The sequence below is a fragment of the Sceloporus undulatus genome, chromosome 4 (assembly GCF_019175285.1).
Source record: "Sceloporus undulatus isolate JIND9_A2432 ecotype Alabama chromosome 4, SceUnd_v1.1, whole genome shotgun sequence".
Classification (NCBI taxonomy): domain Eukaryota; kingdom Metazoa; phylum Chordata; class Lepidosauria; order Squamata; family Phrynosomatidae; genus Sceloporus; species Sceloporus undulatus.
Genome location: NC_056525.1, coordinates 88627932 through 88653798, shown reverse-complemented (window position 1 = coordinate 88653798; position 25867 = coordinate 88627932). Strand labels below are relative to the sequence as shown.

Below are 25867 nucleotides of genomic sequence, written 5' to 3'. Positions count from 1 at the left end.
CACATTGTCCTGCTAGCAAGTTCCCTCAATTACGGTGGAAGGGTGTCCAAACAAGCACAATTCATGTTGCTATGCAAGAAGGCCAAGTATGAACAAAGGGAAATAGACCCAACTCTGGTAATTGGCTTTGGGAGGTGGGGAGAGCTTTTCACTTTTGCCCATGATCAAAGAGGATTATTTTTTCTTAGATGTGAAGATGCTCTGCGCAAGAACAAAAGCCTGATTGGCCCAGATCAAAAGGAGTATCAGCGAGAGTTGGAAAGAAATTATCACCGTCTGAAAGAAGCACTTCAACCCCTGATCAACAGAAAAATCCCTCAGTTATACAAGGCTGTACTTCCTGCTGCTTGCCACAGGTCATTCTAATGCTATTTTAACACTTCTTCTCCAAGGCTTGCTGAATGAAAAGGAACAATGGAATATATATTGGAAGTGCAATGTGATAAAAGTGTTGATATTTTTTTTAACTGCAAAAAGGCTAGGGGACTTTTTACTCAATGCAGGTTAGAGTGCAACAGCATGCACCAAAGTTGTTCAGAAGTGCGTGCTGTGCATTCAGGCCTCAGTGATTTCTCTGCATTTCATCAAAAGAATATGGCAGTGACAGCTTTAGGGCTGTCATATACACATTGGGGCAGGAGTAGTCTAAATCAATTACCAGTCCCATCTAGAGTAGACACACTGAATGAAGGAGGTGATTTACCGAATTCTCATGGTTCTATGGGTCTACTTTGGTTGGGACTAGCATCTGGCTTAAACTAGTTCTAGCTGATTCAGCAAAAGTCATAAAGAAGGCTGTCACCTGAAAAAATTATTGTTTGGTCTACAACTTCCATACAGGCTGGAGAATTGCAAGATAAATGATTGTTGTAGTTCAGAATTGTAACTTTTCCACCTCTTGGGTTTCAGTTCTATTTTTAGCTGGTACAAACCGTAGGAGTTTCAGATTCACATTTGTTCAAGAAAGTAGACACCAGATATTCAATACAAAGTGGACTTGAAGAATTCCAACAAGAATCTTTTGACTGGCCAGCTAATACTGTACTACATTTCACAGGCTGATACTCCTTTGAACAGCTGAGCATTCATCCATATAGTAAAATGTCTGTTCACCTGCTTGGATGCTAAATTTCATTTCACCCTAAATACCCCTAAAGGCTCCAGATCCTGTTTGCTCTTGGACAAGCAAAGGCAGCCCTGGTTAATACTTTGGATGAGAGACCACCGTTGAATACCAGGGGCTGCAGCCTATATTTCAGAGGAAGAAACTGGCACAACCACCTCTGACTATTCCTTGCCTAAAAAACCCTATAGAATTCATGAGGTTGCCATAAGTCGACACATATGCACAAACCCAACAAAAAATGTATGTTTTATCCCAATACAGTGATTTAAGGAGTTCATACACTTATAATTTGATGCTGACCCATTTACTAAAGCAAATGGGAATTGCTTTTCTCAGTCAGAACCATATAGTTCTTTTGCCTTTAGTATGATACATGAAAACTAAACCATTTGATTTCAATCCTTGTCATGATGAATACACTGATTTGAACTGAGTGAATACCAGGCACTTTATGTAGTACAATGTTATCTTGCACTCACAAAGCATGACTATTAATCACAGGATGGAAGACCATAGCTTACCTCATTGTTTTTTCCTCCCCAGAGATTCCTTCAGCAGAATGAGCCTTCGCAAAATGGACCTTTAAGCAGCTCAAAAGCACTTAGGGTTTTTAAGGTACTGAACAAGCAAGTGCAGTGTTACCAACACCTGGAATTTTAAAAAAGTTTTATTTGAAAATAAAACTTTGGATTTCATTCTGGACACATTGACAACTAGTTTACATAGAAGTGTTAAGTGGTCAAGTATTCCTTCTGAATTGTCAAATACAGACTTTTAATAATAAGCCCATGTTGACAGTATGTAAAATACTGGTGGGACTGTCAATACAACTGTTTTTTAAACCATTTTCTAAACATTTGAAGGTACTCTAAATACATCAAACATTATTTATAGTATTCTTTAATGTTAAATTTGTGGGGTTTTTTTAGCTCATATGTTTAATTTATATTAGGAGCAAATGCAGCCAACCCATTTTTAATGTAGTGTTTACTTTAATGGTACCATTAAATATTTGAATGTTTACATTTTGTCATGGTGCATTCACTGTTCATGTTCATTTGCCTTTATCAGCAGAGATCCTTCTGAAAACTGAGGTCAAAAACCCATTTAAAAGAGCAACGAAAGCTTTCATTTGCCATTTCCATTTTGTATCTATATGTGGATTACTGTCATGTTTACTTCATGATTTTGGGATGGCCTTGTGGAATAGGAAGCTTGAACTTTTCTAAAGAAGCCACGGGTAGTAGGTAATGTGTGCTCACAATCTACTTGGGTCATAGAAGCACAGAGTTGGAAGAGACCACAAGGGCCCTCCAGTCCAAGCCCCTGCCATGCAGGAACTCGCAATCAAAGCACCTCTAACAGATGGCCATCCAGCCTCTGATTAAAAACAAGCAGAGAAGGAGACTCTATCACTCTCCAAGGGAGTGTGTTGAACAGCTCTTACTGTCAGGAAGTGCCTCCTAATGTTGAGGTGGAATCTCTTTTCCTGGGTCTATTCTCTAGAGCAGGAGAAAATAATCTTGCTCCATCTTCAGTATGACACCCCTTCAGATACTTAAACAGGGCTATCATATCACTGCTTAACCACCTCTTGTCCATGTTAAACTTGCCCACCTCCCTAGGTTGCTTCTCATAGGGTATGGTTTCCAGACATTTCAACATTTTGGTCACACTCCTCTGGACACGCTCCAGCTTATCAACAGCCTTCTTGAATTGTGGTGCCTAGAACTAGACGCAGTATTCCAGGTGAGGCCTGACCAAAGCAGAATAGAGTGACTATTGCTTCACTTGATCTAGACATTACACTTTGATTGATGGGTCAGTTGCATTCCCCCCCCCCATCATTTTCCCTTTATGCCACTGGTAGGAATCATGTAATTCTCCAGTTTCATTGAACTGCAATTCCCAGCAGCTCTAAACAGCATAGCCAGTGGTGAGGAATGTCATTAGCTATAATCCAGCATTTGGAGAGCCATGTATGAGGTGTTGGTAGATCAGCCGAAAGACTCCTCTGTGCATAGAAAGAGATTTTTTACTTATAAGGGGGAAAATTCAGAGAAGCAGACTGCAGATAGAGATGGAGAGAGTCGATCAAGCCTTTCCTGTCAGGCCAGTTTTCGGCCACTGGGAGAAAAATATGTCCCTTATGTCTTTTCTCCTTTAAGCGAAAAAGCTAGACAGGAAATTGAATATTCCAAAGGACATGGCTGTCTGGCACTCTGGACAGAAGGCAGCTGAAACATGTTGCAGATCCAACTTGACATTAAAATGCACTAACCTGGAGTCCTGTAAGGTCTTTACATATGTGCTGTAGTTACAGTACTATGCAGTGAATTCTAGCTCCTCAATCTCTACTTACTGAGAAGCAACACTTCCTGAATGCCATTTCCACCCTCTCCTGTGACCAATATGCAGAAATACCCCGTTGAGAGCAGTAGCTGCTTCCCAGTAAATACAGATTAGGGTACGTTCAGTCCCTACATAGCCACTAAACTAGGAATTATTTGGGGATCATGGATATAAAACAAATGGATATTGACTCTTCCCTTTTAAAAGTTTATATCCATTAGTTGTAGCCAGTTGCATTTTTTACAACTTATGGTGCCCTAAAGTTAATCTATCACAGGGTTTTCTTTGCAGGTTTCTTCAGAAGGGGTTTGCTATTGCATCTTCTGAGAGTGAGAGAATGCCACTTGCTCAAGGTCATCCAGTGGGTTTCCATGACCATGTGAGGATTCAAACCTGTCTGCATGTCTTAATCCAATACGCAAACTACTATAGCACACTATTGTTGCAGTGAACACTGACTTATCTCCAATAGCTTACCTATCTCAGTTGGTTCTCTCCCATCCTTTCATACAACTCATTTTATATCCATTCCCCTTTAATCCTTTTTATCGCTGTCTCCCAAATTCTCATCTTTCTTTATACATTTAATTGGGTACCATTAATTACTAAAGGTTCTCCCATATCTGCCACATCAGTTCTAAGGGTCTCATATTAGTCAGCCCTTGGTATCCTCAGGGGATTCATTCCAGACCCCCCCCCCCCGCAGATACCAAAATCTGCAGATGCTCAAGTCCCATTGACCCCAATGGCAGTGTAGCCATTGGGGACAATGGGACTGAAGTCTTCCCTCCCTCCCTCCTCGGAGGTTTCTGCCCTAGGCTTGGCTTTGGGGGCAGTTTGGAGTTGGAGGCTGGAGCCCCATTGGCTAGAGGGAGCCAGAGCCGGCGCTGGGGTTTGGGTCTTGGAGCCTGGAGGTTCTATCCTGGGTGTTGGGCCGGGGCCTAAACTCTTTTCGGTTGATGGGGCTCCAGCTTCCACCTCCAAACCACCCCCGAAGGCAAGCCCAGGGCAGAAGCCTCGGAGGCGGAGGGAGGAGGGAGAGGAAGGAAAGAGAGGGGGGGAATGGAAGGAAGAAAGGAAGGAAGGAGGACCTCAGTCCTATTGTCCCCAATGGTGGTGTGGCTGCGTGCACATGCCACCGTTAGGGACAATACATGCTTGCTATCTCTGGATGCTCAAATCCATGGGTGGCAAGTCCACAAATACACAGGTCTTACTGTACTTCTCTTTTCCTCTAAGCACTTTTTAGGTGTCCATCTAAACATGCATTTTGTGAAGTATCCCCTGGAAATTTGCTGTACAGTCGGCCCTTCTTATACACTGATTTTTTATACACAGATTCAAGCATCCACGGTTTGAAAATGTTCAAAAAAAGTATAAATTTCAAATATCAAACCTTGATTTTCCATTTTTATAAGGGACACCAATTTGCTATGTCATTATATTTAATGGGACTTGAGCATCCACGGATTTTGTTATCCATGGGGGATCTTGGAACCAAACCCCAGCGTATAACAAAGGTTCACTGTACATGTAACTAAGGAACTGCTAATGCTAGTCTCACAATCTTAACTTAAAATCTAAAAAAAACCTTATAATTTATATACCTTTTATGTAAACAGACATAATGCCAAAACACTGCTATGGGATTCACATTACACATCTTGAAACTGAGAACCTCCCAGCCCTTTCTGGTGTCTTATTTTGAGCATCTGAGGAATAGCTAAGTGGTCAGAGCAATTTCAGCAAAATGTGAAGTGCAGTCTCAATTCATACTGTATATAGGAATCGGAAAAAAACTTTACATTTTTCACTTAAGTTACAAAATGTGGGTACAAATAATTTTATTTTTAAAAAAGCTAATATACAAGTAGTGATGAAATCAGAACCACTGTTATATACTACTGTGCTCTTCAGATATTGTTTATTGAAAAGGATATATAGAAGTTTGCACTGCTAGGCTGATTTTGAATAGAATCTATAAAGTGAATTACCCACTTAAAAAAACACCTCATTTTTATAGAGTCAAAGAGACCAATGAATTTAATTCTGTAGCCTCAAATATGTCATTAGCTGCTCTTCAGTGCCAATCTGATGCAAAACTATTATTTACAACATAATACAACTTCATTCTACAATTTTTTTATAAAACAGCAAGTAAGGAGTGGATGTAGACGATGAAACGGGGGACAAAAAGTTAAGAAAGTCCTTTTCCTCTGTAACTTTCACCTCAGAATCATCAAAAAGTAGCCACTTCCCCTCATACTCTTTGAGGCTCTGCATGATACGAATGGCTTTGCTTCCTACTCCATTGGTAGTAATAGCAGTTTGCTCGTCGTGTTCAAACTCCATGATTTGTTTAGCATGGCTACATTCAGCATTTTTAAGTTCAGTTACCATATTAGTCATCTTCTCAGAATGGCTTGCTTTGTTAGTGGGCAAGTCACAGATGTACTTGCTTTTTTGTCCTCCAAGAAGCCCCACAGCTTCTGTATTCTTTTTGTTCAGTCCTTTATTAGGTTGTGCATTTCCACCAACTCTAAAGGAGACCTCACCATCATCATAGTCCTCTGTGACAGTTCTTGCGTCTTGGTCATTCAATGTTTCTGGGCAAATTTTACCAAGAGCATCAACGATGAAATTATCCTTGTCTAGCTCTAAACTGTCTAGATCTGTAATTTTAACAGAAGCTGTGTAGTGCCCACTGCTGATAGTAATGCCGCTGTGCATCACTACGGCAAATAATCCATAGGTTTCATTGGCTGGGTTTATGCTCCAGTCATCCAAGGACAGCTTGAGAGGCGTCTGTAAAGGTGTATTTATCTTGGAGAGTCCGCCGTAACATTCAAACCTTTTGAAAAAAAATGATACATGGCTAGGACACACCACTTCTACAGTTCTTTTATTTTAAAATTCAGCTATGCTATATCTCACATTCTTAAACTTCAGTCTTTTCAACTTTCAAACATATTTTAGATATCACCCAGTAATAAAACATGGAGAGATTAAAAATGGCAAGGATACTGGACAATAGCTACTTTTGTTTTTACTCATCTAATTACAAAGGGGCATTTTCCCAGAGATATAAATGACCAGTCCGTGGGAGTTTCTACATTTGAAAACCACAGCACAATAAATATGTGACTTGAATAGATGTTTTTTTTGATCAAATAACAAGCACTGGAAAACCACACAGCTCAATTTTTCTTTGTCTTCAATTTTACATTAACTTTGTTTTGAAACTTGTAACTTCACAAGCAATGCTTATTCATTTTCAACAGTTCTTTTATTGGAATCTGTCCAACACACTATTACAAATTTATTTCCTTCAAAATAACAGTGCAACCTAAAAATAGGAATGGACTGTTACTTCAGCCTAATTCTTACCACCCATTTATAGGTATTCTACTGATGAAGTACAGTTTAATAAGAAGAAATGTTAATGCTGTTCAAAGTGAAATGATCTTCAAAGTGTAAACTTCCATTATGGCAACTGAGTCAATTGGTTTTAAAGACTTTGGAGATTATCGCACTACACTCTTAAAACACTGCCATTCCACTTTAACTGCTCTTGTTGCCTCCTGTTGCATTCTGGGATTTGCAGTTTAAGAAGGGACATTTCAAATATTCAGCCAGCCAGAGAGCTCTTAGGCCTCACTGAACTACAAACCCAAAAATGCAACAGGGAGCAGTCAGAGCAGTTAAAGAGGAATAGCAACACTTTAAGGGTGCAGTGCGCTAATCTCCTGTATTGTACACTTGGTTGGGGGGGTGAATCCTTCTGACTTTCCAAACTACATTCTAGACAAAGAAATGACTCTAGCTGCAGATCAGAAAGAACTGGAAAATCCACATTGAAGTTTGAACCAAGTTAGCTAAACATCTGAATGAAAAGATCTAGTGACTGCAGAAATTTCTACCAGTACCTCTGAGTACTATTTATCTTTTCACTGATGTCCCTGTTCCCAATCAATTTTAGATGTACTTGGCAAAGCATATACAGTCACCCCTTGGAACTCATGGGAGATCTTGTGCATATTCAAGCCCCATTGGCTCGAATGGGGTGTGGGCATGTGCCCCATTAAGTTTAATGGGAGTCACCCCTCCACAGATTTCCAAGTCTGTGGATTTCAAGTCTGCAAACTTGGGAGAGGCGACTATTAGCATCCTTAGTCCTATTAAGGCACGAAAGAGGTGCATCCCAATGCAGTTTTGACATTTTGGGGCCTTCCAGAAAGAAGTAATGAAATAGTTGATGAACCTAAAGAGTTCTGATTTTTAATAAATTAACACATTAATTTACAAACGGAGGGTGATAACGCCATGCTTAGAAGGCTGAAATGGGTGTAAAGATTTACCAAAATATAAACCACTTGTATTTGCTTTTTTTTAAAAAAAAACTACTAATCACTGATCAAAATTGTAATATATTGATAATTAAGAATGAGCCTATCTTTTTGAAAAAAGAAAGCACACACTCTCTAAATTTACTTGCATGTTTTCTTTGTCCCTGGTACAGTTTGTTTTTCCTAAAGAATAACCAGATTTTCAACTGTTAATCTGCATGTAAGTATATGTATTTTCTTTTAGCGGTGCTTCAGAGCCATAGAATACCAGTATGTTTTCACTGCCTAAACTATATTTGTCTTTCAGCAATACTGACCAGTACTGATTATAACTGTCTAGACCACTTTGGTGTCCATAAATACTGTTCACCTGTTGAAAAAAAAAATCTTCATCAATAGGTGAGTGGAATTTAATATTGGCTGGGTTTTCCCCCCCTAAAAATGACCAGTTACAAGAAAATATCTCACAGTGAGAAAAGCAGCATATGACATTCTTTTTGAAATTCAGGGTTTCAAAAGTGAAATTTCATTACGTATTTCTCCATGAAGTCTCAAATATGACTAATTCATTAACTAGTGATAGCAAGTAATTTTAATTACAACTTTCTCACTCCAAATTTACAGTTCTGGAAGAGATATCTAAGTGCACAGAGTTGCATCTAAAGTAATATCTCTGTATATTCGGGAATCCTAAACACACATTTCCCATTACAGAAGGCGATACACATGTATAGCTATACAGTGAACCCTTGTCTTACGCGAATTCTGCCTATGCTCGAGCCCCATTCATTTGAATGGGGCTTGTGCGAGTGGTGGCACAGCAGCGTGCGTCTTGGGCGCACACCCCATTCATCTGAATGGGACACACCGCCCCGTGCACCCCCGCAGCTTGAGCGTGTGTGCACAAAGCCGTGTATAACGTGGGTGCGTGTACTTACACTAGCTCCTTTTTTTAAAAAAAAAAAATTATGTTTCCACACATAAACAACAACTCCCTTTTTAAATTTAAAGTAGAAGCTTCAAAAAGGTGGCCAGTTAGTTCTGTTCTCCTTGCTGTATGCAAAGAAGGTCAAAGAGGAAACAGTGTTCCACTGGAAACACAATGTTAAATCACAGTCTTATCCAAGAGTTTTATTTCTATATTTAAGAAATAACAACGACAAGCAGGGAGTGCACACTGGTTCTACGTTTCACGTTCCATAGTTAGAGGCCTTCTGAGGCAGAGAGCTTTTTCTGCTCCTGCAGAAACTTTGCAATATGGAATCCTGATTTTCCAGGGTTGTGAAATACCCAGAAAGCCAGAAGAGTACCAGAGACTCCCCACTTGAGTTCAACCCTGCTTTCTGTATTCATGTATTCACTAAAGAGAGCTAACATGTATACATTTAATAATAGTCTACATTTCAGCAACATTTCATTTCCAGTAGCCGGGACTTTTCATGTGTCTTATTCACAATACTTACTCTAGTCCACTAGCAGCAAAGCACTTCAAATGGATTGTTATAACTTCAGGCATTTTATCAAAAAGAAGACTACGTTCAGCTTCTGTGTAATGACGACAATTTTCACAAAAATATTTATCTTCTCCCACAATCCTCTCCACAGAAGCAAACTGTGAAATTGCCCACTTCAGTGTTTTCACTTCTGTTTTGGGATCTGGGGAAACTGTAAGAGTTGATTAGTTAGAGCAGTATAATTGTTTCAATACATGTCTTCTGAAATGTAAAAGACAAGTCTGTTAATCATGATTGCAAAATGGTTAATATCTTTAGGAAACCATTGTGTGAGGTGTTACACATAAGCTACATCAATACTGAACAAACATATGCTTTGCTATCATCTGAAGACTTCTAAAAGCCAGTTCTGTGCCCCAATACTAAATCTGCACTGCTGTAGGACAAGACTACTTTAGGTGGGAATGGAGCATGATGCCTCAGGCCCTTCCTTGCAGTGTGCATACCAGGCCCTGACCATCTCAGTGCAATGCAGCCTTGCCTTTGCCAGGATCTGTAGTGTGGGAAATTTGTTCTTGTTTACACAGGCTGCTTTGCTGTCTCTTCAACAAGATACTGAATAAATTATGTCTAGCTGTTAAGCAAAACATAACAATGTTTGAAGGCTAAAGTACTGTACTGGAATACATGTGTAACATCCCCTCCCTATTATCAGAAGCATCAATCTGCAGCATAAAGCAGTTTCCACAAAATAAAAGCTAACACAGTTTTAGGACACATTTATGTATCTGTAATTTTTAAATCATGAAGTAGCAATAATGTCATTTATACTGACTGCTTGTGAAGTACTATGCCCAGTTTTAGGCACCATACTTCAAATATGAACCATATAAACAATGTAGAACAGGTTCAGAGGAATAACCAAGATGATCAGGGTTATAAAAATAAGTCAAATGAGAAAGGTTTAGCCTGGAGAAAACGGGAACTGCACAATTCTTCAAATATTGGGAAAACCATGAAGAACCTAATATGTGATAGGGCTTAACTTACAGGATGGTAGATCTTAGTTGAATATTATAAAATCTTTTTAATAGTAGTTATAATTTAATGACAGAAACAATTAACTACAGAATGATGAGCTGTCCCATGCAGCTGTCAGCTGGGGTACTGTTTCTGCATTTCCAATATTGATGAGGGGGGGGGGGGGGGTGTGGACCAGTTCGCCTACAACCCTTCAAACTCTGATTGTATGAGTAAAGGTCCAGAACACACTGCAGAAATAATCCAGTATGAGACGGCTTTTAACTGTCTTGGATCAATGCTAGAGAATTCTGGGCACTGTGGTTTTGTGAGACATTTAGCTTTCTCTGTCAGAGAGCTCTGGTGCCACAATAAACTACAACTCCCAGTGTTCTCTAGTACTGAGCCAGGGCAGTTAAAGCGGTCTCAAACAGGATTATTTCTGCAGTGTGTTTTGGACCTAGTTACATAAACATTCCCTAAAATGGTTTTTAAGTAGGCAACAATTTCCTACAATTTTTGCTATCATGGCTCACTTCTGGAGGATGTCAACCATACAACTATCTAAAATGTAAAGATAAAGCTATGCAAAAAAATTACATTCAGTAAGTAATCACAGGTGACATTATATCAATACTCTTAAAACTTTCTAACACACATGGTCAAGCATGAATCATAGCCATCCTAAAATCCTTTACTGCAGTATTACTTACTTTCAGAATTCTCTTCCACTTTGGACAGTTCATCTTTTTGTACAGGTACACTGATATCCTGAAAGTCTTCTCTCCTCTCAGTGAAACATTCACACTCTAAACATCTTGTTCGCAATACCAACTGGCCCTGGAAGAGTCTCTCGACTAAATCAAAGTCAGCCAACTCTGTACCAAAAGAAAATTATAGAACAGATTATACTGAACTCTTCCTCCTAGACAGAGTGGGCTATGAAACATCTCAAGATGCTCCCAGAAGTCCCTAATCTTGGAATAGCTTTCAGTTAGGTCAGAGGTGAAAGTAGTCAATTCGAGTGTAGTTGGAAGGCCCTGTGCTTTGGGAGAAGCTCCATTGTAAACTCCCATTGTTTACTTTACTTATTGATCACTGTCATTGTGTCTGGAGTATAAAATTACACTTGTTATTGAACACACTACTTTACTACCATTACAATTCTGTCCTTCAAATGCATTTCTGTTCATACACATTTTCTGGAAGGAATGATAAAAACGTCTTCATCATGTAGGAAAACTCCTCCTACAAAGCAAACTAAAAGGATCTTTTTACATCCAGGTTAAGAGTACTCCCACAATCTTTACTTCTGGAGAAGAACCTCCTTATCATTCCTCACATGCACCCAAACCCTTGTAATTATTTTAATTTTGTATTCTATAATTTGTAAAAATTCAAAATGTAACCCATATTTAGTTAAATTTTAGATAATCTGGAAACTATTTTAAAACTCAGATTAAATTAATCTGTTCTAAACTGAATTTGTCAACTCCTATCTAGTTAGTGTGGCCTTGCAGTTTGCCACTGTTCTGCTTGCTTAGGGCAAACACTCAACATTTACAACCTGTGTATTGTAGAATTACATGAGACACAAAGCTAAGCTATGAATCTGGTCTAATTATTTTTGTCCCTCCTAGGCTTAATAAATTAGAAAACAAGGTTTTTGCTCCCATGGCCTGCCCTAGATCCTGTAGTAAATAAGAACAGAGCCATGGAAACCACTCATGGCTTATCCCATCTCTTCTAACAGCAAATAATCAGTTACAATGTTCTACTGTTATAAAACTTGCTAGCAAGAAGACTAGCCCAGTAAATAGATCAACAATCTGATTCCCTCCCTCCCACTCTCAAAGAAGGTCTTCACTAGCTAACCTTTCTTGAGTTGTTCTTCAGTTCCCTTTTCCACAGTGCTTTCCTTGGGAGACGATGATTCATAATATTGTTCCTTTGACTGGATACTCTTTTCACACTTGACAGAAGTGTCTGTAAACTGACAGTTATCCATTTCTTTGATGGGATCTTTGAACCCAAAGTTTGTTGCCAACTTTCCAAGACTACAGAACTTAGACAAAATACTAGGCTGGTTGCTTGAAGATATTAACCAGTTTAACCTAAGCCTTGATTTTTTATGGATTGGCTTGGTAGTTTCATTTTCACTTTGAATTTTCATTTCCTTAATTACAGCTTCAGGATGAGTTTCCAGTTTTTCTTCTAGTGCTTTTCTCTTCGATCGAGTCTGTCTTAGATTTTCTTCACCTCCATTTTTCTCTCTGGATACCCTGGACTTTTTCTTTTCATTGCCCCCTTCAATATCATCACTTTTTCTCTTCACACTTCCTTTAGTTTTATCTTCACAGTCCTTTTTCATTTGATCATCAAGCACATTTCTATCCTCTTCAACAATACTAGCACTGTCACTATTCTGATTTGATTTTTTTTCAAGTTCAGTTGTGGGCTCTTGCACTGATTTGTATTTGAGTTTGTCCTTTAAGAACTGACACGTTCCTTGGATATGCCCCAATATACACTGCAATACTTCTTGGGCATCGTGCTGCAAATATCCCTCATACATGGGATTGAGCTCCCTATAAAATCATAAGATATGAGATAACCCAATTTATAAACAGCTGAGTGATATTATATACCCAACAGTAAAAAAATAATAATCAAATGTTTTACTTTTTTGAGGTTTTAACGGAGATATATGCATTTCACAAAACATAGCTGGCAACACATTTTATGAGCAGCCTAGTTTGGTAGGATATGGAATATTTAGGTCTAATCTTTCAGCCTAATCTGTAACTTAAAGATGTGCTCCATGAAGGACCAGGGAACACTTCAGCAAATTATCCTGCATTATTGCTAGAGTACCTCTGTTTTATGGGATTAGAAATAAGCAGATGTACTATGATGTTTCTGGAAATTCTGTTTAATATCCCAACATCCTTAATGGGAGGCTATCTTATTTTAAAACATTAGTGCTTTTAAGTGAATTCAGCAAGGGTTAGAAATACAGGAACTTCTTAAAATATTTGTACCTTAGTGTGTTTAGGAGCCTTCTTGGCTGAGTAGCAAGGTCCTCTGTGTATTTATCTGGACTTAAAAGAAAACTGGCCTGAAGCTGTTCTACTGAAATGATCAGGGAGTGTAAACTGCAGACCAAATCATAGCTTGCGAGAGAATCTTCTTTAATGGTCCCCTGTAAAGGCAGAGAAAATAATTTGTTGCTTCTCAAAGTAAACATTTTGTCTACTATTTTAGCTAACTGCATACATATATCCTTTTCTCATAATATTTATGTATAGTATTTTAATTCGTTTTGCACATCATCTCAAGGTACTAAGATAATATGGTATAAAAATATGTTTTATTATCACATTGTGACCAAGGGATAGCTGACACTCAGCTTACAAAACTTTTCAAAATAAGGCAAAGTTACACAACCCAGTCTAAATTACTTTGCTACAGAAATGACAACTCTTCATGATTTATTTCCTTCCAAAGGAGCCAATTTACAGTGAACCCACAATATAATGACCTTTCTTAGTTACAATATCCCTACCGTGGATAATGTATCCATACCTTATCAATTTCTTCCTTTAAGCTTTCCTTCTTTTTGGAAATTACATTAAATAACTTTTTCACTCCAGTTTTAAAGCCGGGGCAAAAATAGAGCACCTAAAATAAGAAGAATAATTGTAAAACAAAGAAACACAATCCACAAAAAAGTATCTTTGGCTATACATTTATGGGTGTAGTAGATCCACAATGTCACTTCTGACCAGAGATCTGCATTAAAATCTCTTATCAGTTGTGATGTCTACGGGGTCACTCTGAACCAGCTACTATCTCTTATGTCATTTATTTCATAGAGTGCCCTTGAGAATAAAAATGATGTAAGCTCATGAATGCCCAGAAAGTTGGTACCTGGCAGGTATGACTGTACAATTACTTGGGGTGATGGTGTGAAGAAATGTAACCTCAGAAAGAAGTCATGAGTTGTCATTATAATATGACTCTACTCTCCAAATAACTTTTGCTCTGGACTGCCAAATGCACAGCCAAGCAGTGTTCAGCCAGGGAATTTTGTTCAGTTGCTAACTTGAGTCATTGAATAGAGAAAGGTTTCTAATAAACTTTAAATCGGTGTTTCTGATGCAACTGAATGTATCAATATACAAATAATAGTGGAAATATTTGCACTAGAATTTTCTGCTTATTTTGTTTCTAGGAACTGACCAGGAACCTTTAATATTGATAAGATGGAAAGTGATACTTCAGTTATGAGCCACGTGAATGTACCTTTAGTAAAAAAGGATTTTAAATTACAACTTCTAGTTGTTTTGTATAGTAGCAGGTTCAAAGTTTCATGACTAAATGCAAAACACTAGTTCCCATGTTTTCTTTTTTTTAAAAAATGAATTTAACAAGTTAAATATCGGTTGCAAAATCCCAAGAAAAGCAAGCTACACTTCGGTGGGTTCATTTGTGGCAAGTTTTATTATATTGTGATTTGCTTGTAGTTTTCATGCTCAGTGTTATTGGTGGGTTGTTGTTGTTGTTTTTAATTCTGTCCTGTTCTGATATTCCTGTGCATCAATATAAACAGAACCGGAAAATCTGATTCAAAATACTGGGCAAATTCAGAAGTTTTAAATTTCACGGAAGAGTTAAATAAGTGTTTAAAATACTTTCACTAAAATCAAGGCACAGCTTAAGCTAAGTTCAAAATCAGTTTATAAGAAAGCACTCGATATTAGGGCACATAGATGGAAAATGAGACTTCTCCCCCAAAAAAAGCAAAACTGTCCACCTTAAGAGAATTAGCACACATCACTGATTTTTCTAGCTTTCAGAAATTCAGAAAGTCCACATACAGCTTCCTGTCATCTCTTTAATGGCCTGTTCCATCCAGTAAACACAGACACTTACTATGTTTAACATTAATGTTCTAATTCTGTTATGAATTTACCTGGAGTATACTGTTAAGGTAACAAGTGTTGCCAAGATTGTTCAAGCCCACAAAAGGCAGCATGATGTCTTTCTTCTCACAGCAAACAGGTGGAAGTGGCTGTGCTGCAGGAACTATCTGCTCGCTATCATACAAAGAAGAATATTAATTTATGTATTACATGGTTTCTGACAGAACAAACTTATATACACATTCACTTAAAACACACACTGCTTATATTAAGTTTTATGTTCAGCTAAATGTGTATAGGATGCACTGAAATTAAACCACATTTAAGGCTCAAGTGGTTAAGACACTGACTCTATTGACTGCAAGATCGGCAGATTGGCAGTTTGAGGCCCAAGTGCGGCATGATGGGGTGAGCTCCCATCACTAGTCCCAGCTTCTGCCAATGTAGCAGTTCAAAACTATGCAAATGCTAGTAGATAAATAGGTACCACTTTGATGGGAAGGTAAACAGCATTCTATGCAATCATGCTTGCCATATGATCACAGAGTAGTCTCTGACAATGCTGGCTCTTCGGCTTAGTAACGGAGATGAGCACTGCTCTCTACGTTCAGACACGACTTGACAACCTTGTCAATAGGGAATACCTTTACCTTAAAGTTTAGATACAAATATCCTTTACTAAAATGTCTTCTTAATCAGTGTGCAGAAATCAAGCTTCCCTAAGACTATTAATTAATGGAACTTGATACATAGCAAGTAAGCCCTTTACTTCAGGGATAGAGAACCTCCATCTCACATGCCAATTCCAACCCACAGCAATTCCCTTGCATACCCTGCCCACTATCCCAACTGTTCTTGATAGCACTACAGCAAAACAGTGTTTCTCTCTCTGCCTGTAGTGCTCAGGTAAGAATCTCCATTGTTATCTCTTTTCATTGGTATGCAACTCAACAGCAGGGAGGAGCTGCTCTTTCAAATATTAGTAGAGTGTGCCATTAGTAGAGTCCTTTAGTGTGCCATCCTAATTAGAAAGAACAGTGCAAGATTCAGCCAGTATGCCAAAGAGCTCCTCCTGCGCAGCAGCCAAGGCCCTTTCTCTGTGCACAGAGGCTTGGAAAGTTGTAAAAGAGGAGGAGTGGATGATGATGTTAAAGGACAGAGCTTAATGGGACAGTTCTGAAGTCATGCAGCTTCCTGGGTTGTACCAATAGCAGCTACCCCTGGAACCAATCCAATTTCCTACTCCTGCTCTTACATAAACAGTACTGTATTTTCTGGCATATAAGACTACTTTTTAACCCAGGAAAATCTTCTAAAAAGTCAGGGGTCGTCTTATACGCCAGGTGTTGTCTTATAGGGCAGGTGCTGAAACCTCCAAGCTGGACTGGTACTGGAAAAGTTGGGGATCGTCTTATACACCCAGTCGTCTTATACGCCGGAAAATACGGTATTTCTTTGGCGTGTGCAGAAACTGTAGCAATAGTTCACTGTGCTTTTGTTAACATGCTGTTTTCTTGTGTGCACTAGCATTTTGGAGTCAGGCTTTTATAGTTTTGACCGTTTAATTAAGTAGGTACTGTAGTTTGTTTTGAGTCATGATCCCATAAGGGTAGGATAATCTACAATATGCTCACAATTAGGCCATGCTTTAAAATTAGTCCTGTGGAGCACGTGTGAACAATCATTGTTCAATTTTTAGTCCATCTCACGCCCAGAAACATACTAGTCCTCCTAACAACAAAGGTATGTAATGTACTCTTAAGCATGTTTGCTAAAAGCAGTTTGCTGCATTCACAAATTCTCAGTACGTACAGAAAGGTCAATTACAGACATAATTTGAAGTGAGTCTCAAGTCTGTGCAGAGGAGCTTACTCCTTGGGTAAGATGAAAAAGAGCATTCTCAGTATTCATGGGTTGTATCCACAGAAACCTTTTCACAAAATGTAAAGTTCTAATGAAGACTCTTTTTCTTTGGAACACAGTCTAACCTTTTCCCAATTAAAGTGGGATACAGAATGCAATCTAACCACAGCTGAAGTATCAAACCCCATTTATTTCCAGGAAAAGCCTAACTGGTGTAACTCTAAAATTTCACCTTAATCCCACTGTATTCTTAAGGGCACATGGGATTGCCACTTAACTCCCTTGGGTTAAAAATGAGTACAGTATTAAAAATCTGAACAAACTGAAAGATGCTTACACTGAGCCATAATTAGTGTAGCTTATGTCAACTAGATTTATTGACATCAAAGCCAAATTCACATAAACAGACATGACTTGAGTTATAATTTATAGAATCAGAGTTGGAAGAGACCACAAGGGCCATCCAGTCCAACCCCATTCTGCCATGCAGGAACTCTCAATCAAAGCATTCTCTGACATATGGCCACTCAGCCTCTGTTTGAAGTCCTCAAAGGAAGGAGACTCCACTACACTTCGAGAGAGTGTGTTCCGCTGTCAAACAGCCCTTACTGTCAGGAAGTTCTTCCTAATGTTGAGGTGGAATCTCTTTTCCTGTAGCTTGCATCCATTGCTCTGGGTCCTAGTCTCTGGAGCAGCAGAAAACAAGCTTGCTCCCTCCTCAATATGACATCCTTTCAAATATTTAAACAGGGATATCATATCACCTCTTAATCTTCTCTTCTCCAGGCTAAGCATCCCCAGCTCCCTAAGTCGTTCTTCATAGGGCTTCATGGTTTCCAGACCCTTCACCATTTTAGTCACTCTCCTTTGGACATGGTCCAATTTCTCAATGTCCTTTCTGAATTGTGGTGCCCAGAACTGGACACAGTATTCAAAGTGGGGCCTGACCAAAGCAGAATACAGTGGCACTATTACTTCCCTTGATCTAGACACTATACTTCTATTGATGCAGCCTAAAATCGCATTGGCCTTTTTAGCTGCCGCATCACACTGTTGACTCATGTTCAACTTGTGGTCTATTTGGACTCCCAGATCCCTTTCACATGTAGTTTCATTCAGCCAGGAGTAAGACACTTTTAAAAAATTAATATTGGCTTTTGTGGGGGGGGGGGGGAACCTAGGAGTAAATAACCTGACTGTGAGATTACCATGAAGATAGTGCTCTGCAGTAAATCCAGTTAGATCACCCTGACACAAGGGGAAAGGTTTTGCACAAATGCTAACCTATCCTTATTGCCGCGTTTCAACATGCAATTCTGTGTGTAACATATAAAGACAAAGCTGAAGACCCACCAAAACCGCAAGAACAACAAGACCTCTTTCAAAGTTTTTGCTAGACTGCGATAAGAAAACCCCAAAGCCCTTCTTACATCACGGGGCTCTCGTCATGTTCCGAAGCCTTCTGCTCGTTTTCCGGCGACTCTGCAAAATCCAGGGCTCTTTTGGTCTCCCTTTTCTGGAAGAACTTCAGCGACAGCCTGCCCTTCTTCGTGGTGGCGGCCGGGGAGCCTCTGGGGAGTCCATCGCTGTCGCTGGGCAAGACGACGCCGGGCATTTTCTTCCAGCCCCGTTCCTCGCCAGAAAGGCCAGGGACCTTTGGGAGGGAAAAGGGCACACAGTTGTCGTTAGTGACTCACAAAGCATCACTCCCATGGGCAGCCTGGGCTGTATTGTGACGCCTCCCTCGGCCTTTGGGGATGGTTTAACCCGGTTTCGTCCCGCTTTAACTCTTTGTTTGGCTCATGGCTATGGAATTCTGGGAGTTGGAGTTTGTTGTGGGGCCCGGCCCCACAACAAACTCCAACTCCCAGAATTCCATAGCCATGAACCAAAGAGGCACCAAACCGGATTATTCCTCCAGTGTGGACGCACCCCTCCTCACCGGCTACATCCTCCTCCTCCGACCGCCGCTTCGGTATTAATGTCCCTCAGAAAGAAAAGGAAACTTGGCGCGCGTTTTCCACACCGCCAAGGACCCCTCCCGTCTTCTCCATTGCCTGTTTTCTTTTTAATTATTATTTTCACCTCCAAACAGAACTACGAGATGTTGCCGCCTTCCTTTTTCTCCCGCCTGTTTATTTTTATCTCCGTTTCGCTACTCAGAGCTTTGTTTTGTTTTGTTTTTCCACCTAAACTTCTCAGGCAAATGGTTAGACAGCTAAGAGGGGCCTAACGAAACGCGCGCGACACAAGAGAGAGAGAGGCGCTGACTGAGGGAATATAAAATACGTAGAAGTACTGTATAAAATGCCGCCTTGGCCACGCCCCCTTTCAGGTTCTGACCAATCGCTGCCTTGCTTTGGAATAATGAGCTCCGGAGAGCGGGGAGCGAGGTTCAAATGGAGGCGCTGTAACGGTCGCTGCGAGGGAGACTAAGCCAGTTTCCGTTTCCGTCCAGAGACTGAGGGCTAAATAAGATTAATTACTCGTACTATTGAAAGCATAACATGTAGTTTAAGCACCGGTTTCCCCCCTCACACACTATATCCGCACTGGAGAAATAATCCAGTTTGACGCCACTTAAAGTGCCCCCTCCCGCACGCTCCATGCTATTGTATTCTGGGAGTTGTAGTTTTGTGAGGCGTTTAGCCTTCTCTGGCAGAGCGCCCTTGTGCAGGGTGACAAATTTGCATCATAAACAAGATGAATAATTAAAGCTGCATCTTTGGGGCCACTTCAAAGGCTGTGGCTCCGAGCTACAGAATTCTGGGGGTTGTAGTTTTGTGAGACGTTTAGCTTTCTCTGTCAGAGCGTGCTGGTGCCACAGCAAACCAAACCCCAGGATTCCCTAGCACTGAGCCATGGCAGTTAAAGCGGTGTCATCTTGGATTATTTCTGCCACATGAGTGCCTGTTTCAGGGAGATGTAGAACCGCACAGTTCTGGCACTTCTGTAAGCGGCGTGGCTCCACTTTATACAATTCTGGGATTTCTAGAACGAACCCAGTGCTGAAAATTCCAAACTGGAGAAACGCAATAATCACCGAACTACAAATCCCAGAATGCACCATGATGTTAAGGCTGCACCTACACCTCAGAATTAATCCCGTTTGAGACCGCTTTAACTGCTACGGCTCATTACTATGGGAATCTGGAATTTGTAGTTTTGTGAGGCATTTACTAGATTGCAGCACTATACTCTTATAGCACTGCTATTCCACTTTAATTGCTCTGCCTGCCTCCTATTGCATTCTGGGATTTGCAGTTTAAAGAGGGGCATTTAGAATGCTCAGTCAGAGAGCTCTTTGGCCTCATTGAACTACAAATCCCAAAATGCAACAGCCAGAGCAGTAAAAGTGGAATAGCAGCACTATAAGAGGGTAGTGTGGCAATGTGGTTAGTCCTCTCTGTCAGAGAGTGCTGCAACAAACCACAGATCCCAGGATGTGAAAGGATGGAGCCATGACAGTTAAAGTGGTGTCAAAGTGCATTAATTCTGCAGTCAGGCAGCAGCTGTTTACAAAGGTAGCAAAGTGCTGTGTTTCTGCATTGTGGATGCACTCTTGGAGGGTTAAAAAGGAGTGGAAATAAGCCTCCCATGATGGTATTTTCAGGACATACACATGACAAGCATAGGCTCAGGAAATATTTTGCTGTGGGAAATAACCTGTTGAAAGTCTCTGTGTCATTTAGATTGTAGGGGCAAACCTTTCCGAGGAAAGGAGCTGGCAATCTAGCCAGTATTATTGGTATTAAGATCGACATAACAGATGGCTTGGTCAATATTTAGAGGTTCCAGGTGCAAACTGATGTAAGTGTTAAATAGGAAAGGGTTTTTATGATAAGGCGTATAAAGGAATATAAAGTAGAGGGAAGGGTTATCAGGCATGTCCCTCCTTTTGTAATGTTGACTTATACTTTGCTAAATCAGGGAAAGGAAATGGAGTGTGATAATTACAGAGCTCTATAGCACTCTGTGAATGTGAATGCCTATGTCATAACAAATGGGGTGGTCAGATGGCATTATTCTAAGGCGGTTTCCCCCAAACTGGTGCTCTTCTCAGGTGTTTTGGATAATAATTCCTATCATTCCTGACCTGTGACTATGTGATCTGGGGCTACTGATAGTTTGGATCCAAAGACCAGGAAGGCACTAGCTTAAGAAAAGCTGTTTTAGTGGCTCCCTTTGGCAGTATTCATAGCACAATGGGTACAGACAGTTTAATCATGCCTGTTTTGTTGTTCCATCTTAAGCTGGGTAGATTTAAACTCCAAATGTGCAACAAGGCAATGCAGGGTTGGACAGGGTTGCTGTGAGTTGGGGGTTGATTCTAAGGCGGTTAACAACAAGAAAACAAAATATTCCAGTCAGTGCTTGTAAAAGCTTCCTTTGCTTCCAGAATCCTCTAACCAGTATGCATAGTGCCCATATTGAGTGGGGATTCTGGGAGTTATAGTCCAAACTTTTTTATTTCTGAACTATGCCTACTATATACAAAACAAAACAGTTGGGGGGAGAGTTAAACTGATGCCCACTGTCTCCACTAGATGGTGCCCAGATTGTATTTCCCAAATAGTAATGCACAAAAAGCTTTTCACACTAATCAACACTGTGTCTCTCCTCTGCAGTTTCTGGAAGTAGCCAGGAAATACTACAGTACTTTGCAACAGAGCCTGCATCACTGGTATTGCTATGATTGCAGTTTTAGTTGCTACTGGATACTGCTGCAGTGCTTCATGAAAGCAGAGTAAAGGGATGTATTCTCTGATTCAGAAGAACTTTTTAATTGTCCTTCTCCAAATAAAAATAAATAGGCAACTCCCCTGATCCTAAATCCTTTACTTAGCTATGCCCCATTTATTTCAGTAGGATTGAACCTTGCATATTTTTAGCCTTGGTGTTTGCCCAAGATATTTGGCTGCCAGAGGGAAACAACTTTTATAAAAATCCATCCCTGGTTTCATGCACAGAAACTGATCAGAGGGCCAACACATTTTCTGTGAACATTGGTGACAGGATAGCATTATCCCTTGCATCTGGGGGCAGCAGGCTTAGGTGGCACATGCAACTCTGTTTCCAGTACCTCACCAGTACTCCTTACTGCACATTTGAATAACCTGATACTATCTTCATAGAATTTTTTCCTCTCCAAAGTGTTGCGTATTGCAGGGAGAACTGAAAGGAAACATCTAGTCAGACCTCTATTTTCCCTCTTCTGATCCATGCCCAATCAAAAGGGTCATTCACACATTGTTTTTTAGTGCGACTATGTGAATCATCTCACACATTCTGGATTTGTTGCATCTGCATCTATGCGCATCTCTGCAAGTTCAGTTGCTCACACAAGTCAGCAGTCAAATAAAGATGGAATCGATGATGCAAATGTATTTGAAGCACATTCAAGGCATGTAGAGTTTTATCCCAGGACTATTCACATCAGTTATTCACACAGCTGAATCTTTTAGAAAAACTCGAAAAAAAATCCAACATCGATTATCCTGGGCTAAAGGGTTTTTTTTGGCAGTCCCCTCAAAAAACTGAATTGGATGCATTCAAAATGCATGTAAACAATTAAGATTCAACCTAGATTCTACCTGGATTATTTTCACCATCTGAATAACTCCAAGGGGTGTTGTCAGGGTCCTCTGTGCAGGTTCCATGTGTCATGAGTTTTATTTTTTAGGCTGATTATATTTTAGATGTAGTTTTGGTTTTAAATGTGTTCTGATATAGTGAGCAGGTGCTGGGCTTAATGATGGGAAACAGGAGGAGCCCGAGACACTAACTGTTACTGAAAGTTTCCAAGGTTGTTTGGCCTGGTAAAGGAATGCTAGAGACAGGGAACGTTAGGTAGAGACAGGGCATCACAGTTCACAGAACATACAACATACTCTCATGTTATATTTGACATAGGCATTCCTAGTGTGAGCCAGTGTGGTGTAGTATTGGTTACTGCAACTCTGGATATAGAGCAGCCTGTCAAACTGATAAAATGTTACTTAGCTGTTAATGAAAAATCCATAACATAAAATCTGAGGAGACTGATTATCAAGGTTACAAATCAGAGGCTGTTCCTTTGTGCAGACTGGATTTTGCATAGTAGACGGAAATCATAATTCCCAATGCAAATTCTATTACTTGCCCCTTCCCTATGTTTATGCACATATGACTTCCTATCAAAATTTACAGTGTTCATTATGAGAAATAAAGTAATCATACTTGCTGTGTAAACAGTGAATTGGCCTTAAGCAGTTCTGGAAGCTGTCAATTCCCCCTTGCAGAACAAGGCTTGATGCAGAGTCTCTGTGGGTTCCCTAACTGACATTTGGTACTTTTTAAAAAGAGCTATATATATATATATATATATATATATATATATGACATGAAATGTCACCTTTTATATTTTAGTATGGAAAGAATGAAATAGTATGGTAGATCTGTCAAAACAAGACAAAATAAACTTCTAGGAGACACAAGCTTTTTCCAGTTAAGATGGAATGTACAACCTCTCGCTTATGTTTTCCACAGCCATGAATTATGTTTTCACCCTTTACTCATAAAATGGCTTTCGTATTGCCCAGATTGTTCTGGCTTTGTATGTCTTTCCGAATAAGGGTTTCTGTTTTTTGCAACTCTTTTTCACTGACAGGATTTATATAAGAAAAGATGAAATACTCCATAAAATGAGAATGTATTGTAAATATTTCATATTAAATATGAAACAGATAGGTTAGATTCACATACCATCATGCTACATAATTTCAATGTGACCCAGAATGTCAACTCTTTTTTATTTTAGAAGTACCCAGGAGCTAGGAAATGGAAATTCTTGCCTTGGAGAAGGTTTGTAGAAAAGGTAAATATGCTTTTTTAAAAAAATTATAAAGGTAAATCAAGCATCTGATAATCTTGTGTTTGCAGTTCAGTTGGGTGTTTTTAAAAAGTCCAGAAGAATTCCAGAAAAAAATGCTTCCAGATAATAAACTTAGTAAGACAGGATTGCTTCATAATACAAGTCAATACTGAAGGAGAGCATACCAGTGAAAATCTGTGTAATTGTTTAGAACTATGGTTTAAATATAAAGTACAGTGTGAAGAATAGAGAGGGAGGGAAAGCTATGCATCAGGCATCTTAATAAATTGTTAATTCCATAATTGATAATAGCATCCATTAAAGCTCTAGGTGAAGTAGTAGATGAAATATTAGATTTTGAGTGGGGGACTTTGATTCAAATAGCCACTTTAACCCAGTGAATTACTTGGGATAAGTCATAAAACCCTCATCCTAAAAACCTTTCCTGTACAAGCGTGCCCACATTTTAATGTCTTTTGGGGGGGGGGGGTATTCACCAGTTGACCCTTCTCTCTTCTCTATTTCCACTAGCAGGCAAATACTTTTTTAAAATTTTATTTAGGAAGGTCTTTGTTTCTTAACTTACTGTGGCAGAAGAGTGCTTTAAATGTAGTGTGCTGTGCTTTTATCTTTTAAATTATGCTTTAAATGTGTTTTAAATTGTTTTAACTATGTGGTTTTGTAATAGAATTGTTTAAATGTCTTTAGCTTTTGTGAAATAAGACTTTAGCTGAACATTTTAACTACATCCTTTAACTATCCTCTATTGCCATTACTCCTTTAGTGATTAAAACAAGTAACTTGCTACATTGTTTGCTGCACTATTCATTACCTTCTGCTACTTTTTCAGAGGAAAGCCCTTAAAATGGATAAGAAAATGGCAATAGAGGATTTTTTGTGTGAAACTGCCTTTAAAGGTAATATTTGAAACTAAGTACAAACCATTATTGCTTAAACTAATAATGCATCTTTGCTCTTATTTCATTAATTTTGAAGTGTGGCTTCATCATGTTCTCATTACCCCCAGAAATAACTAGTTATGGGTAACTGCTTTACTTGTAATTAATTTTTTCCAAGCTCTGCAAATGAATATTACAAATGAACGATTGTATAGTGTTTTCAGCTTGTGAAAGCAGAAAGGAACATGTACTACTAATAATAAGAAGGGTAATGCTATTGATTAAACTCTTGCTATAATGGAATTCTGTTCTCTAAATCTTTAGGAAAGTTTGTTATAGATAATCCTGCTTCAGCACAGAGGGCTGGAATAGGTTTATAGTTCTTTGTTTGAACTGATGTCTTTCTGCCCATCTATTGATGTTTTATACTGAATAGAGAGAAAATTCTTACTTGTGATGTCAGTGGTGTCTTGTGTCAGTAAATTTTAAAACATTTTATGAAATGTCATGCCTGGCTCTTCTTGGAATATTTACTAGAAAGAAAAGTCTATCAACCATTCACAACTTGCCAACTGATTTTCCATGTCAGTGTGGATTTATGATTAAAATGTCCTAACTGACTAAACAGTGTTGTGTGCAATCATGCTGGCCACATGATTAGTCTCTGACAACACTGGCTCTTTGGCTTAGTAATGGAGAGGAGCACCACCTCCTACGGTCAGACATGACCTGACAACCTTGTCAATGGGCAATACTTTTACCTTTACCGACTAAAAGCATCCATTTATGTTGAATTTCAGATCAAAAAATTGTACTGGCAGTGCTGCGACCTCTGAGGGAATTATAAGCATTCCCACTAGTATCAATAATACAGAAGGTGCTGATGAAAATATGCAGAGAACGAGCCACAGTAGTTCCGGTAAAACCTTAGTGGCCAAGGTGGCTGTGGCTCCCCTTGCTAGTGCACTTGTCAGCAGAGAAATGTTGGAGACTATCAAGCAGGCTGGACTTGATTCATTAGGGGATGAT

General features: G+C 39.4%; 2 protein-coding genes across 11 annotated transcripts in view; one reads left to right on the top strand and one right to left on the bottom strand.

The window, feature by feature from the left end:
• The window catches only part of DOCK7 (dedicator of cytokinesis 7), a 614518-nt gene extending 612369 nt beyond the window's left edge, over positions 1–2149 (top strand). For all 9 annotated transcript variants that reach the window (XM_042462522.1, XM_042462521.1, XM_042462520.1 and 6 more), the window contains 2 exons: positions 189–356; positions 1670–2149. In XM_042462522.1, the coding sequence (XP_042318456.1) occupies positions 189–356; positions 1670–1712 (211 nt within the window). In that variant the 3' untranslated portion in view covers positions 1713–2149. The remainder of the gene's footprint in view (positions 1–188; positions 357–1669) is intronic.
• Positions 2150–5305: 3156 nt separating this feature from the next.
• USP1 (ubiquitin specific peptidase 1) lies at positions 5306–19293 on the bottom strand. Of its 2 annotated transcripts, none has more exons than XM_042465356.1 (9): positions 19019–19293; positions 18517–18740; positions 15274–15397; positions 13884–13979; positions 13340–13500; positions 12174–12886; positions 11012–11176; positions 9288–9489; positions 5306–6329 (listed from the first exon to the last, which is right to left on the bottom strand). In XM_042465356.1, the coding sequence occupies exons 2-9, from the start codon at positions 18699–18701 to the stop codon at positions 5606–5608; spliced, it is 2370 nt and encodes a 789-aa protein (XP_042321290.1). In that variant the 5' UTR covers positions 18702–18740; positions 19019–19293; the 3' UTR covers positions 5306–5605. The 2 variants fall into 2 exon arrangements, with proteins under 2 accessions (XP_042321290.1, XP_042321289.1); XM_042465355.1 differs by having other exon boundaries at positions 19029–19293.
• Between the last annotated feature and the right edge of the window lie 6574 nt (positions 19294–25867).

What these genes read in the sequence shown, in the direction of transcription:
- USP1 (XM_042465356.1), bottom strand. Translation starts at nt 18,701, where the DNA reads ATGCCCGGCGTCGTCTTGCCCAGCGACAGCGATGGACTCCCCAGAGGC. An exon ending in TAAAGGAAGAAATTGATAAG is followed by an intron (nt 13,501 to 13,883) that starts GTATGGATACAT and finishes CTGCCTTTACAG; the next exon opens with GGGACCATTAAAGAAGATTC. An exon ending in AGGCTCCTAAACACACTAAG is followed by an intron (nt 12,887 to 13,339) that starts GTACAAATATTT and finishes ATGATTTTATAG; the next exon opens with GGAGCTCAATCCCATGTATG.